Raw genomic sequence first — 14158 nt, forward strand, 5'->3', positions numbered from 1 at the left:
GAGCCACTTGTGCAATGGAAGTAGCGAGGCATAAGTGATACCCTGAACAAATGTAAGCCTTTCAAGTTCATAACTCCAGACTGTCCAGAGCACTAAATTCAAAGGAGAGATTTGGCAGAGTAGACCTAACACTAAACGACTTTTATAAAAAATTGATCCTACCTTTTCAGAATCCAACTGATGAAGTCTTGCAACATACAAGGGGAGATGATTTGGGAAGGTCTCTTTCAATTCATTATACATGTCACTTGTGTCGAGCCTAAAGAGAAAGTATGTCAATGAATGTGCTGATCCAGCAGTTTCTGGGTAGGAGACAGTGGAAAAGGGATCTAAATTATATTAACATATTAATGTATCAGTTCTTTGAAGGGTGCAATTTAATTAGGAGAAATACAGAACATACTTAGTCATCCATTGTATCTTCAGGTCTCTTAAAGCTTCAGCAAATTCATCCTTTGCATCTTTTTCTTTTTCTGGATCCTTTTCTTTTTCCTTGCTGCCATTCTTATTTTTTATTGGTGATGGGATCAGATGATAGTGAACCGCAATTATATCCTGGGGAGGGGAAAAAAAAGAACAGCAACTTGGTCAAAGCCCACAATAGTATCCTCTTTCTTATAAGGCGAACACACTATTGTAATAAAAGGAAGCTGTTACATATGTAAAGGCTTGCAGTACCTTATGAAGCCTCAGAGCAAAAGATGAGTTTAGTCCAACAATAAGATAATAGTTCAAATGATCAGATATATTCATCTCAGAATTTACAATTGTGATCCAAATCCATTTTAGCCAGAAGATTTCCACATAAATTCCACAAAAGACTTTAATATGCTGGCTTAAGATGTGTTCTACCTTACTGAATTTGTGGATCTTATGCACCTTTCTTTGTAACTCTTTTTTCCAAAGAAAAAAAAATGCATCAGTCCCAGCTACCAACAGAAAAAAATTACACACATCCATAGTAGCATTAACCCAGTGGAATTTTGTTCAGCTGAAAAAACTGACTTTAGAAAAGCCCAATATAAAACATGTCTTTGATAATTGCTTGTACAATCATAACTCACCACAAACAGTTATTAAAAATTGTAAGCCTCTTTCACCTAAACTGTGCCACATCATTTTTCATCTGAGATGAGATTCTTATATGGTATTCGCCCCCAACCAATTGTTATTAGAGAATTTTCCTACAGTGGCATTGGAGTCAGTGGGCAGTATACAATACTATCACTGCACTCCTGCTTAATCTGTTTGCACAAGTGGGACCCAATGCTTGTACAACAGAAAGCTAGCAGTTTGAAAAGCACCTCGGAAATGCTTGTTTCTGGATCAGGACAGGTCACCGTCCTTCTGCAAACTCTGCTGACCTGCCCCATTTTGGAAACAAGTGTTTCTGCTTGTTTTCAGCTGCTTCTGAAACCACTAGCGTTACAAACAGAAGCTAGGCTTATAGGGCGAGAACTTGAGACTCAAAACCTTAATGCAATGTTTAGAACACCTTTATTTAGATTGAACTGAACTGCATTCTATCCGTTCACACGTCTCACATTCACTCAGATCGTTACCCATGTTGGAACAACAGAACCTGGTGGCCAGCCAGACTGTATACCCAGAAGCAGGAGGTGTGCTGCATGCAGCTGCTGCTTTTGGTGTTCTGGTCTTCCTCGGAATTCTGTTGATTTGGAGGTACCTTAAATACTTGTCTTTCCCAAGTCTTTGCACAAGGTGGAAAAACAAGCCTGCTGACTATGTGTCCTGGCTGTACATTAATTGGGCTCATCTTATCAGTGCTAAAGGATATCACCTTTCCCCAGAGGTCTTGACCACCACTTCACTTGCTGGCACCCATGTGGCCTTTGCCTCAGCCTCCAGGTTATTTTGAAAGTCGCTTTATTCATTCTTTTCCTCTTCCAAAATCCACTGATCAGCTGCATCTTGTTGTTCACATTCTCCAGTCAGCTTTGCACATAGACATACCCTTCTTTCCCAGTTCTTCGGCCTTTTAGCTCTGCACATTTCTTCTGGTAACTTTCATTCATAACTCAGAAACCCATTTACCCAATAAAACAGGCCATTATATGATTTTATGCAACACTAGTTTCCCATTGTGCTAGCAGTAGGTCCTGCTAGCATGTGGGAAGGATTAGATACTGTCCAGTTCGACCCCAACATGGTGAAAAGTCTTGTTTAACAATGCAACACCTACTTTATAGTGTTGTAGCTGTTAAGACAAGTGTTAGCCATTCTTTTCAGCAAAATCATCCCTCCATTTTGAGTTGAAGGAAAAATGCATGAGTACATTTAGAACCCTGATACCATCCCTGTGTAGTTGTACCCCTGTACTATAAATAGCAGCTTAACTTCATTTTTTAAACTTTAAGTTGGAATCACTGCCAAACCCATCTCATTTTTTAAAAACCAACTACATTTGCGTGTCTGCTTTAGTCCAATATTTAATTAGCACACATTTCTGAACATTTGGTGAATCAGATTTCTTCCAGAAGATTGCTACAAGGATTAGCTACTTAGCCTGTGTGTAGTCCTGTATAGGAAACTGTGCCTGCACTGACCTCAAACTGCCTCCTTCTCCTGAACTCCAGCCTGATTCACAAACTACCTCAGACAGCAGGTTTCCCTTGTGAGCTCTCACCTACATTTTTCCTCCTGTTGTGAATCAGTACCATGTGCAAACTAAACCCATGTAAAGAGATACTCCCCCCACCCTTTCTAAGTATTTGTGCACTTGTCCCATTAAACAAGGGCCAGGGTCAGACCACTGCCTTCCTACTCTGTTCCTCCCTGACTGTCAAAGGAACACCAACTGATGGGAGCCTCTAGCCATTCAAATAGCAGTGTTCAAAAAGGAACTCACAAAGCCGTATTATCTGCACAATTTCAGCAACTCCTCATATTCAGCTTCAAATGCATCCTAACATCATTTCATCCTTCTGTTGAATGTCAATCCAAGAAACTCTGCTTCATCCCAGACCCACAGAATGTATGATTAGACATACGGCACACACAGCATGCTCTTCACTCCAGAGCTGGCCCAAGTTCTGCCAACTATGGATACCTCAGGACAACTAGACATGATGAAACCTAGGTTGTACAAAATCCACATAAAGCAGAGGGAGAAGATTTAAATGTATCATGGGTGGATGGGAGAAGCTGAACCTCTTTCCCTAGCCATTTTTCTGTAAGTGGGGGGTTTCCTCCTCACTGAAGTGCCTCAGGAGAAGCACAAGGAGGGGAATGGTTCATGTCTCCCCTCCCACCTCTATGTATCAAATTCCACCTGCTTTGTAGGTTATTTTGTGGCAACCAAATCCTGGCAGATAGATCTGCCACCATCATGTGGTGTTGGCCCCCAGACTCCAGCTGAGCACACGGTAAGATGACAGTAGAAGTCAGCTAGCACTCACGTATGTTCTACAGTTCAAAATGGTAGCTTTAGCAATAAAAAGCTAAGTTATCAAGCTACTGCAATTATTCTCAGTACAAGTGGGTACTAACAACACTGCCACCACTTGGTGCAGGAGGAGAATCAGTTCTTCTTGAGTATATAGCATAATACATGCCTGACTGTAGTACACATAGCAAGACAGAACATTTGCCTCCTCACTGGCTCCAACCATCTATTGCATGAGCGGGTCTTCAATGAAAGGGTAGTATATACCATTTCCAGAAAGTGTGGACATGCCATTCATTTATTTAACACAAGTCAGAATACCAGCACCTTCCACTCTGCTTAGAAGATACCTTCATGGTCTTCCGTCCTACGTTATGTATCCTCAAAGAACCTCTGTTTCCCTTCATTCATTTAGTGCCTTCTCTCTCTTACTGTGAGATCTTCACAAAAGTGAAGATTCTGTATTACAATGTACAGTGTTTCCACTCATGAATGTGAAATCTGGCTCCTCCGCTCTATCAGCAATAATACACATAGACTGAATAAATTTCATGACATTATAGTTATTAAAATCGTATGACTGTAAGTGAAAGAAACTTGGCACCAGCTGGGCTAGATGAGGCTCTATTCTTTGTCTTTTATTTCCTAAACACTTGCTAGCTTCACCACCTCCTTCTTAAAAGATACATTTAGCTCCTATCACTGCATACCACTACCCAGTGGATGGCAATTACTCCCCCTGCCCCTTTCAAGTAAAGTGCTTTCTGAGGTAACTTTAAACTTCTTTTGAACTGCTTCGTCTTCTATAATCCCAAACCAGCCGATGTATAAACATTTTAACACAATGGCTATAAGTCACTTGCGAGGCATTCTATAAAGTTGTCTTCTTGATGGCTATGATGTCCACCACAACAATCAGCAATGGAAATAAAAGTAGGGCATTCCTTCAAGGCAAAGCACTGCTATACCCACTAGAAATTTTTCCTAAGGTTGTGACAGAACATTTTGTCACCAGTTTTCTTCTTGGATGAACAAGCTCTTCGCATACTAGATGTTGGGACAGTGAGTTTAAATACAAAGTGTCCGAAAATGCTTATATAGTTGCTCTGCAATCATTTTATCAAGACTCTTAAAGTAGTTATACACTGCTCATAATATAGATAAGGGTGTTTAAGTTGACATGGGGGCCATGTTTGGACAATTGTATTTTCTCTTACTAAGCCAAGATATGGACAACTGTTTTGCCCATGTATGCAGCACCATAGCTCTTCTCTTCACACAAGCCATTTCATCTGAACAAGGAAACTATGGTTACCAGCTTCAGAACAAGCCAGGATACTAAACCTTGATCTGAAGTTGGTTTAGGATCCTGGCTTGTTCTGGAACTGGTAAGCATACTTTCCAAGTTCGGATGAAATGGGAAATCAATTTTGATTGAATCAGGCCAGCACTTTACCTATGCCCACCTGATGAGTTCATGGCTAAGCTGAAAATTTCAACCAGGTTTATGACTCAGACTCCTACCCACTATTCTACCCCTGCAGTTATCCCATATCATGTAGTTATGCTCACATCTTCTACTGAGAACTTTGCTTCTCAAAAATCACAGCTATCCTTATTTTTAAAAATCAGTATCTCCACAAATTCCCTTGTTATAGAGGCAACTCTGGGAAGCAAGTCAAAATATACTTAATTGCTTGTCAAGATTTTGTTCCCATGAGTTCCTGCAGAATTATTTAACAGCAAAACCCCCAAATGCGGGAACCCACAAGAAGTCTTCACCAATATACTGCACAGCCAGGTACATGACAGGATCACCTTCAGCAAGTGGCATATATTATGATTTCAAATTATGATATCTGAACATTTCAAACAGAATAACTGATTACATATTTTGTCCTAAACTATATTACTGATTTTGGCAAAGAAAAAATGCTGACAGACTACTATAACCCGCACTGATGGGCTATTTTATAAGCCATCTGGTTGCTTTGAAGTAATGGGAGAGAAAAACCGTTGCTCTGATACTAGTGGTGCTTCTCAAGGAGGACACTGTTCTTAATAACCTCAGCATCAAATATATGTTTTATGAGATATCATAATGTCATTTATTAAAGCCACTGAAGAACAGTGGCCAGAGTGCTAAGTTCAGTCATGTGAAACCCAGGTTCAAATACCTATTTTGTGGCAGCTAGATGAGATGGTGCTAGAATTAGGCTGCTTTTGAAACCCTAAAAATAGCAAGCGGATGCAATTTACAATGCATTGGGGTGGGAAGGAGGGTGTGTAAAATTTATTTAACCATTCTTTATCTCTCACTCACTTCTAAAGCCATTTTAATCCCAGGCAGGTTCTAGCTAAAAACAAATGACTAAAGGAGGAAGATCTGGGTGGGAAAGAATGTGTAAACAACACAATCACAGCTCCTTCTTCCTGCCTGCCACGTGGGTAAGGCACTCACTTTCCATGCACAATCAAGCATTACAGGGATTTGGCACAACCCAATTCTGGTTGTGCTGTCATCACATCTACTTTTGCTTTTCACTATAAACTTTACTGGTGATCTTGATTGTATCACTATCTCTTGCTTAACCTAACTCACCAAGTTCTTAGACTAAGCCACTTGGAGGAAGGTAGAGGATATGAATGCAACAACTTAATTGTAACACACTTGAAAAAGTGCTAGAAAAATTAGTAGCATGTTGCTTGTTATAGTCAGACTATAACAACAACGATATGAACAGCTTTTTTTCATTTCTGTTGGTACATCTTGACCTTCACAGTTCGTTCCATAAGTATTTCCTATAAATCAAGAGGTACACAGAGGAAACCATGAGAACACCATTTCAAATCCTGCAGGAGAGAGTGTAACGTAAACCTAAAAGTTACTTTAAATCTGGAGTGGAGACTGCAGCCCATGGGCCAGCCGCAAGGTGCCCTCAGCCTAAATTCATGCAGCCCTCAGCATCACCTGGACCTCCAGATACTGAAGGCCTATACTTGCTCTCCAGACTGCCTCTTTGGGACTCACATGGGGCATGTGGGTGCATGAGAGGGAGAGAAATGATGGGGTGGCACACAGTGAAAAGTATGCAATCCTGGCCACCACTGGATGTGGTCCCCGACTGACGTCCTGTGGGGGACCTTAATGGGAAAAAGGTTCCCACAGCACTTTGATGGTAACACTTTAGGTAATGTCAATTGAGGACTGTTTGTTAAATCATCTTCCCTTTCAATCACCTCATTTTGGGGCATGCCTCTGGATTGGGAGACCTTATCATACATCTCAACTTGCAGACACTAGACATTATATTAGACTGAGGGCTGGGGAGAATAAATTTGTGAACCAACCAGACAGCTTCAGCTATTGGGCAGTGTGGAAATGAAATGAATAAATATATAAACGAGGCAAACTTCTGCAAAAGCCAAGTGGAGGCAAACAAAGTAGCTCACGCAAATCAGGTTAGTAGTGGCAAATCCACAGTAGCAGAGATGAGACTCTGAAATGATCTAGATCACAGCCTGATAAGCTTCATCGATTTTGTTCGAGTTTCCACCTATTGGCTCCCACAGCTTTTGTTACATACCACTCGCTACAAGAATGTGAAATATATACCCCACCAACACTGCTCTAACACAAAGTCTGAAGATATATCGTAGAAATAATAATTCTAGTATTCCCCAACAAAACCAGACCTCTGCAATGAAAGTGCATAGTTCACTCAGCTCGGACAGTGCACTTCATTTGTCAATAATATAAAGAGACACCAGAGACCACTGACACGTAAGGTCCTTCTTTCATTACGGTCTCACACTGCACATCATATCTAGTTTGCTAGACCAGCCTGATTTGAATTCTATTCAACAAAGTGTTGCCAGGATATGTAGGAAATGCAAATCCTTAAAGTGCATGTCAGAGAATGGAGAGCTGAAGTAACATTCACTCTGCCAAAGAGGTGCCCAGGTCATGTGGCCTGCAATACCTTATGTCTGCTCCTGTGCAGACCAGCAGCTATGTAACTGCAGCATCTAGAAAGGTTACCCCACTGTTTCTCATTATGTTTTGATGGAAAATAATGCGTGGCTTTTAACAATTTGCAATGTCTCTTTTTTACCTCTCCTGTTCTGAAATACTAAAGCAGAAACTCTCCCACTTTGAACTTCTCCCAATTATCTGCTTTCCTGCTCTATACAACATCCAACCGCAGTTTAAGGTGTTATTTCATATTCAGCAGGCGTCTATCTTATGGTAGGTACCTACCTTATCTAAAGTATCTACCTTACGTGTAGAGCTCTGTAAAAGTGCAGTTAACTACTAACATGATCTTTTGCCACTCTTCAGGGAACTGTTCATTATACCTTGCATACAGAGCCTGAGTGTTCAAAGCACTTCACATGCAATCCATCATCTAGCTCTTTCATCATCATGTATGCATGATTCACCCCTGCCCCCCAGACTCACTGGCCATGACGGTAATTTAACCCAAGCAACGATCACATGAAGGACCAGCTTGTGTGAGCGCTTACATTAGCCCCATGGGGAGGGATCATAACTCAGTGGTAGAGTCCATGTTTCTCATACAGAAGGTCCCCGGCGTCTCCAGGTAAAAGTATCAGGCAGCAGGTGATGCCTGAGACCCTGGAGAGCTGCTGCCAGTCAGAGGAGGCAATACTGGGCTAGATGAACAAATAGTCCACCTTGATATAAGGTTGCTTCCCATGCATCTTTGACCTTCTAATCCTTGCTATAGAAGGCATGTGAGCTGCATTGATACAGGTATCAAAAAGCCTGAAGATTTATGTTTGTACTAAGGGCCCTTCATGCCAACACAGTTTGGCCAGCAGTTCTCCTTTCTACTGGAATTTAGCCATTGGGGTGGGAACCAATGACATACAAATAGGCTTCTCTCACCCATGCAGACATGGAAGCAGAGTGATTTCCTTCTCTGTATCTTAGTCTTGCCCTCCAAAAGGTGGCTTTCAAATGGCAACACCAGATGAGGAACCTGTATGCAGTTCATCTTGTCTTAGCTTAATGTCCTGTAGAGAAACAGGATTGAGTGGAGGGTTTTTTTATGTTGGAGTTTGCATAACTGAAGGAGAATTTTCTTCCAAAACAAAGAAGAGTTCTGTAGGGTAAAGTACAACTGTAATTATTTATAAATGCAGAATTATCTGTACATCCACTCCATTACTATGCTATTCTAACAAGGGGTGTAGCTCAAGGGTATGATTCATTTAGGGTGTAATCCTATGCATGTTTAGTTGTAGGACCCTTTTCTGTCTAAACATGCATAGGATTGTGCCCTTAGTTGTATAAAAGGTAACTAAAGATACAAATAAATAACTCAGTATAATAGTTTAAGTCATATGCAAAAAGACTTAAGTACATCTTTCAAAAACTGACATTCAGTACCTTTTTAAACTTTCCTTGTCGCTTTGCTGCAGACTGCCCCTGGGAGTTAGAACAACATACTGTAAGAAAACATCCACAAACTCTACAGAATGGAGACACCACGTTCTATCATGTTTTGTTCCCTACTGTGGGATTTGTAACTCAGTGTCTTGTTTCCATTAATGTATGCTTATCAGGCACAGTATTTTAGCTTTAAAAATATAACCAAGTAACATATCCTTACGTATACAGTTGTTGGGTGTGCGTTTTTAAAGAAAGCAGGCAAGCTTTAAATTATTTAGAGCACAATCCTATGCATGTTTAGACAGAAGGAAGTATTAGAACTCCCAGCATTTCCCAGCCAGCTGGCTGGGGAATGCTGGGAGTTGTAGGACTTTTTCAGGTCTAAACATGTATAGGATTGCACCTTTAGGGAACTAATTAAATTGAGCTTCTGATTTAAAAGACCTCCAGAAAGTTAATGCAGCAAACTCAATATTGTATAGCAAGTTAATAGAGTTTACAACTGACTTCTGCTGCCCATACCCCAAGTTTAAACTCACTGAACTAAAATGAAACTGAATACACTGCTGGTTGTAGCAAGAACACAACACTATTGATGCTACTCTTTTCAACACCCTAAGCCCAAACACACTACATTATTACCATCTCTGATCCAATCTTCAAGCCAACTTGAGTTTCTCAGTATTCTTAGGATTATTACATACAACATGACTTGCTCATAGCTAACTACATTATATCCTACTTTTCTGGGTTAGCAGAACACTACCGTTATAGTGGTATTACTAAATTCCTTTGGCATCAAACACACACAAAAGATCAGACGGAGACATAGGGCAAGCTACTTAAGCTAGTTTAAGTACAACAGTGTCCTTCAAGTTAAATCCCTTCAAATAAACATGTGTTGGCTTAACTGCCATCTCAAGACCAACTTGCTTCTTCATTCACAGTGCTCAGTGATTGCTCCTTGGCAAGTGGCTTGTTGCAGCTGGCCTTGCAAGCATCTTCAAAAATATGTCAGGCTCTGACCCATTTTCCTCCTGGCTTCATTACACCAAAATGGGCTCTCACAGGTAAAATATTTAGAGCCAGGAGAATACAAGGATCTCTGAAAATGTCTCTACTGTAACCCCTACCAAAAACAACCATCATCTTCTGCATCTATTGAGGCAAGCAGGTAGAAGAAACAGCCGAGATGGCAGTGCAATACAGCCTTCTATGGGTAGCAGTAGCTCAGCAAAAAAAGGTGTAAAAGTGGGGGGAAATGCCATTGCTGCTTTAGCCACTGCTATAATGGTCTGCTTTCTTCTCCAGCCTCTATGCCATTTCCCACCTTTTTGACACTGTGTGGCAAGATGGTCAACAGATACTATTGGTAAGTAGTTCCCTAATTCTGCCCCCTACCCAGGGCCTGACCTTCTGCATAGCAAAATTACAAGTCCTATATGAAATTGATGAATGACCTTTTCAATACTTAGCCTGACAAGCTTTTCAGCTCCTACTAGAAAGGAGACAGAATTTCAGGAAGGCAGACAAATGTTTAAAATAAACTATAAGGCTGCTGAATGAGCGCCTGGCTAAAATCAATCATATTTAAGCTAACCTCTTGTAGAAACTTGTTATTCAGCCATATTTCCCGTAGTCCTATTGTAGAAAATGCATTTAGTTCACTACATAATGCTTTAATATGAAATGATTTTTAAGGATGTCTATTAAAATGATATCTAGCCTGCTCAACATTTAATAGATTTTTTAAAAGTAACTGAACTAAGGAAAAACTTTAAAAATGTAGCATTAAATAAGCAAACATAAGGTTGTATCCAATGGTGCCCAGGGCACTTTTTCAAAATGCCAAATGTTCTCATGGGCCCAAAAAGGTTGAAGACCCCTGCTTTATAGCATGTACTGTTTTAATGGAAGACGCATGCTTAAAAGTAGGATAAACATTTTGTGCTAGGTGAAACGTAGTAATACAACACATAAAAGAAAATAGCTAATTATATTTCAAAGCCTATAAAAAGCCATGTATTCCACACACCTTGACACTGTAGAAGTACTTTCTTCTACAATAACAAAGTGTTGGATATCCTTGCAAAAGTAGCAAAAATACAGGTCTAAAATGACGTTAAGAGAAAATTGCTTCAATACTTAACAAAAAACCTCTAGTATTTGGCATTAGAACAGCTTTTAAAGTATTTAGAAAAAAATCCAAAAACTTATACTATCCAATAAAAACATTTTCACATAAAGATTAGCCACTTAAAACGACAATTTCCTTTTTGAAAAATGCAAGCTTTTAACCTTGGTGATTTTTTTTACTCACCGCTTTCTTTCCAAGTTCTGTCTTTGAAAGTGTGAGTGACCCTGCAAGGTAACAACCTGGACTTGCTCCTTTAGGAACTCTAACAAAGGAAAATACAGAACGCAATGAAGGTTACATGCTATAAAGCCCCCAATACATAAAGTGGTCACAAAAAATGCTGACGCACTAGTAAAATGGGAGGCTGGAAAATATGGCAGGCCACCAGCCAACTTGAGATTTGTGTGTGTTGAGGCAAGAGTAGTGAAGGTGAGCCCAATATACCAACTTATACCTCCTGGGTTTATTTCACTTCCTGGGGTGGGGTGGGGTGGGGGGAGACAGCTGAGACACAGCTGTCTCAGCCCTCTTAGCCACTGTTACCAGGGCCAAAACCTGGCTTGGTCTGAGAATTACTTTGACCCAACTTTTCTTTCTCCCTCACCTTCCAGCCTGATATACAAAGGCTGAGCAAACCCAGAGACCTACATCTGTTCACTGTGGAGACAAAGGAAAGACTAGCTCTACAGAGGACATAGAAAATGCATCTTAGTCCAGGCCCTGGCCAAGTCTCTCTGAAAGAGTTGCCCCCTAGTGGACAGACTGGGAAAACACCCGACTACATTAACCACTGGACAGCAATAAATAGGGAGAACTAACAATCTACTTTTATTACCTAGTTTTGAAGTTACATAACGGTTTACGACATTTAAGCATTAGGACACTGCATGCTGCAAAACATGACATAACTTACTTGTCATCTGGCAACGATGTAACAAAGAAGGGCTGGCTGTGTTTTGGTGGTAGAGACATACTGTTTGCCTTTTTCTTCCCTAAGAGAGCCTGGTTGTGATTTTCATAAATATCTAAAGTCAGGGCACTAGACAGCCTGTGAGAGATGATGAATGGAAGGTCTTTGATACGATCCAGCTCACTGTTCTGCTCATGACGTATTTGTAGCCGAACGGTATAATCTCCTTTCTCCAATTTTACAGAGTACTAGGGAAAGAGTGTTTCTTTAGTACCAAGATCCATAAACATTTTGCAGAGCAATAAATTAAGTTTTCTTCTGAAATATGAGCACTTAACACTTCCGTTCAAGCTATACTTTTTATTTTAAGGAGTGTACAAGACATTTCACTGATAAATACAACAAAACAAGAATAAATCATGAATGTATCCAATTACACAGGCTAAAAATTGGAGCTAATATTTATTTATTGGAAAAGGATAACAAAAACATTTAATTTAAAAAGTTAATGCCAATTACACATCAGAAATATTTCCAATGTCAAATTTTCCTTCAATAATATATTATATATATTCAATATCAAACTTTTCCCAATGCTTTTAAAACACTAATATTGCATTATCCTGGTCTCTTGGACCTTCAGAATTGCTGTGTATGGAAAAATTAAAATATGCCAGATCTTTTTAAGGCCTTCATCAAGTGAAGGTATTCTTGAGATTTTCCAGTATGCAGCAAGCATATGTTCAATCTGCTATTTTGAATTAGCTTGAAGAAAGAGCATAACCAATTCTTCCTCCCCTTGATGTCTGTGTTAAAGGCAAAACTTATTCTATAGCATATATTGCATTATTCCAATCATACGGTATGCTAATTATCGTTCCATTTAAGACCTCTGATAGGGGATGTGTGTTCACTGCAGTGAATAATTCTTTGTTCTCTTCCTACATTAACTATTTAAGCTTAATCAGTATGTGAATTACATAGGTTGGATCCAGAGCGTCTCTTCTGTGAACAGAAGGGGTCCTTCTGTTCACAGAAGTGACAGAAATCTAGCAGAAGGTCCTGCTGGAGGAAGATGGTGCCAATCTTTGCCAATCATCCCTTCCCTCTGCTACACCTCCCACACTCCTTCAATCCTCTGGAGCAGCTCTTCAGGGGACAAAGAAGGCTCCAGGAGGAGGAGGAATTGGTGAAAATCTTCCCCTCCCAGCAGGAGCATCCCATGATTCTGGATCCAAGCCATCCTTGTTTGATGCACTGGATAAGGTTTAAGTCAGGAGTGGTTAACTTCAGGGGCCATTTTTGCCCCTGTGGACACAAACTCCCACAGCTGCACTCTGTGGGCACCAGGAAAAAAACCCTGCTGTTTGTTAGCAGCAAACTGGTAGGGAAGCCTAAAATGGCCAAATCTTGCTTGTTTTCAAGCGAGATTTGGCCGCTTCAGACTTCCTCAGCTGTTGGCCACTGAAAAATCAGCAAGAAAATGGCAATGCTTTTGCTGCCACTGGAAATTTCAGCAGCCACACCAGGGGGCAGTGAGGGCTGCATGCCACCCGCATATTGCCTACCCCTGGTTTAAGTCAATACTGGTACAACAGATTTTAATCACTGAAGTTACACGGATATAGAAAAAAAGCTGAATTGTATTTGTTGGACAAGCAAGGTCAGTCACTAAGATCTGAAGGTTCTGCACCCTTGCCAGCAGTTAGTTAATTGTCCTGAAAGATTTCTTGTGAATGCCTTATACCAGTTTTGATCATTCATGTGGGCATGCAACCTCTATGTAACTGCAAGGTAGCCCTGTTCGTGTTGCTTGCTGACATCCTACCCTTCCCCTTTTGCCAGTCAGTGATGGGATTGTATTTTCTGGGCAATTGGGATGCTTCTGGGATTCCTCAATGCCTATCAGTTATAATGTAGACTGGGTCCTAGTCCACCCTTATTCCACTCCTTAGGATGATGATATTGGTGTCTATATACTGGCAGAGGGGGCAATAAGCAGCTGTATGGAGCTTCCCTGTTCAAACAGGTATAGAATGCTAGATACCTCCAATGTGGTAGCTTAATTTTTCAAGGTACACCTCAGCTCCTGTCATGGCCATTAGTGTATCCCAGGCAGCACATATGGCTTGGGAATCATTGCATTAAATGCGTAACTCAGTTTTAAGCCTATTCTCACCCCCCCAAATACTGATACACAGGTATGAGTTACAGAGCTTAGCAAGAACCACTTGTATATCTCTACTCCAGCTGAAATAATGTAGGCTCCACTCATTCAATGATGGC

At 40.5% G+C, this 14158-nt stretch overlaps 1 protein-coding gene across 4 annotated transcripts in view; it reads right to left on the reverse strand.

Annotated features, from left to right (window-relative positions):
• Positions 1-14158, reverse strand: part of TPP2 (tripeptidyl peptidase 2) — a 55896-nt gene that overhangs the window by 5444 nt on the left and 36294 nt on the right. For 2 of the 4 annotated variants that reach the window (XR_014789245.1, XM_084844659.1), the window contains exons 22-25: positions 11876-12120; positions 11146-11224; positions 404-555; positions 163-259 (exon numbers count right to left, since the gene is read on the reverse strand). Coding sequence is in view for 3 of the 4 variants with exons in the window: in XM_084844659.1 (XP_084700785.1) it covers positions 163-259; positions 404-555; positions 11146-11224; positions 11876-12120 (573 nt within the window). In the remaining variant the exon portion in view is untranslated. Of the gene's footprint in view, positions 1-162; positions 260-403; positions 556-6083; positions 6209-8822; positions 8862-11145; positions 11225-11875; positions 12121-14158 lie in introns of those variants that run through there. The other 2 variants (XM_084844658.1, XM_084844660.1) reach the window with 2 other exon arrangements.

This window comes from Heloderma suspectum, chromosome 3 (assembly GCF_057233095.1).
Source record: "Heloderma suspectum isolate Gila_16-S chromosome 3, 16-S_ref, whole genome shotgun sequence".
Taxonomy (NCBI): domain Eukaryota; kingdom Metazoa; phylum Chordata; class Lepidosauria; order Squamata; family Helodermatidae; genus Heloderma; species Heloderma suspectum.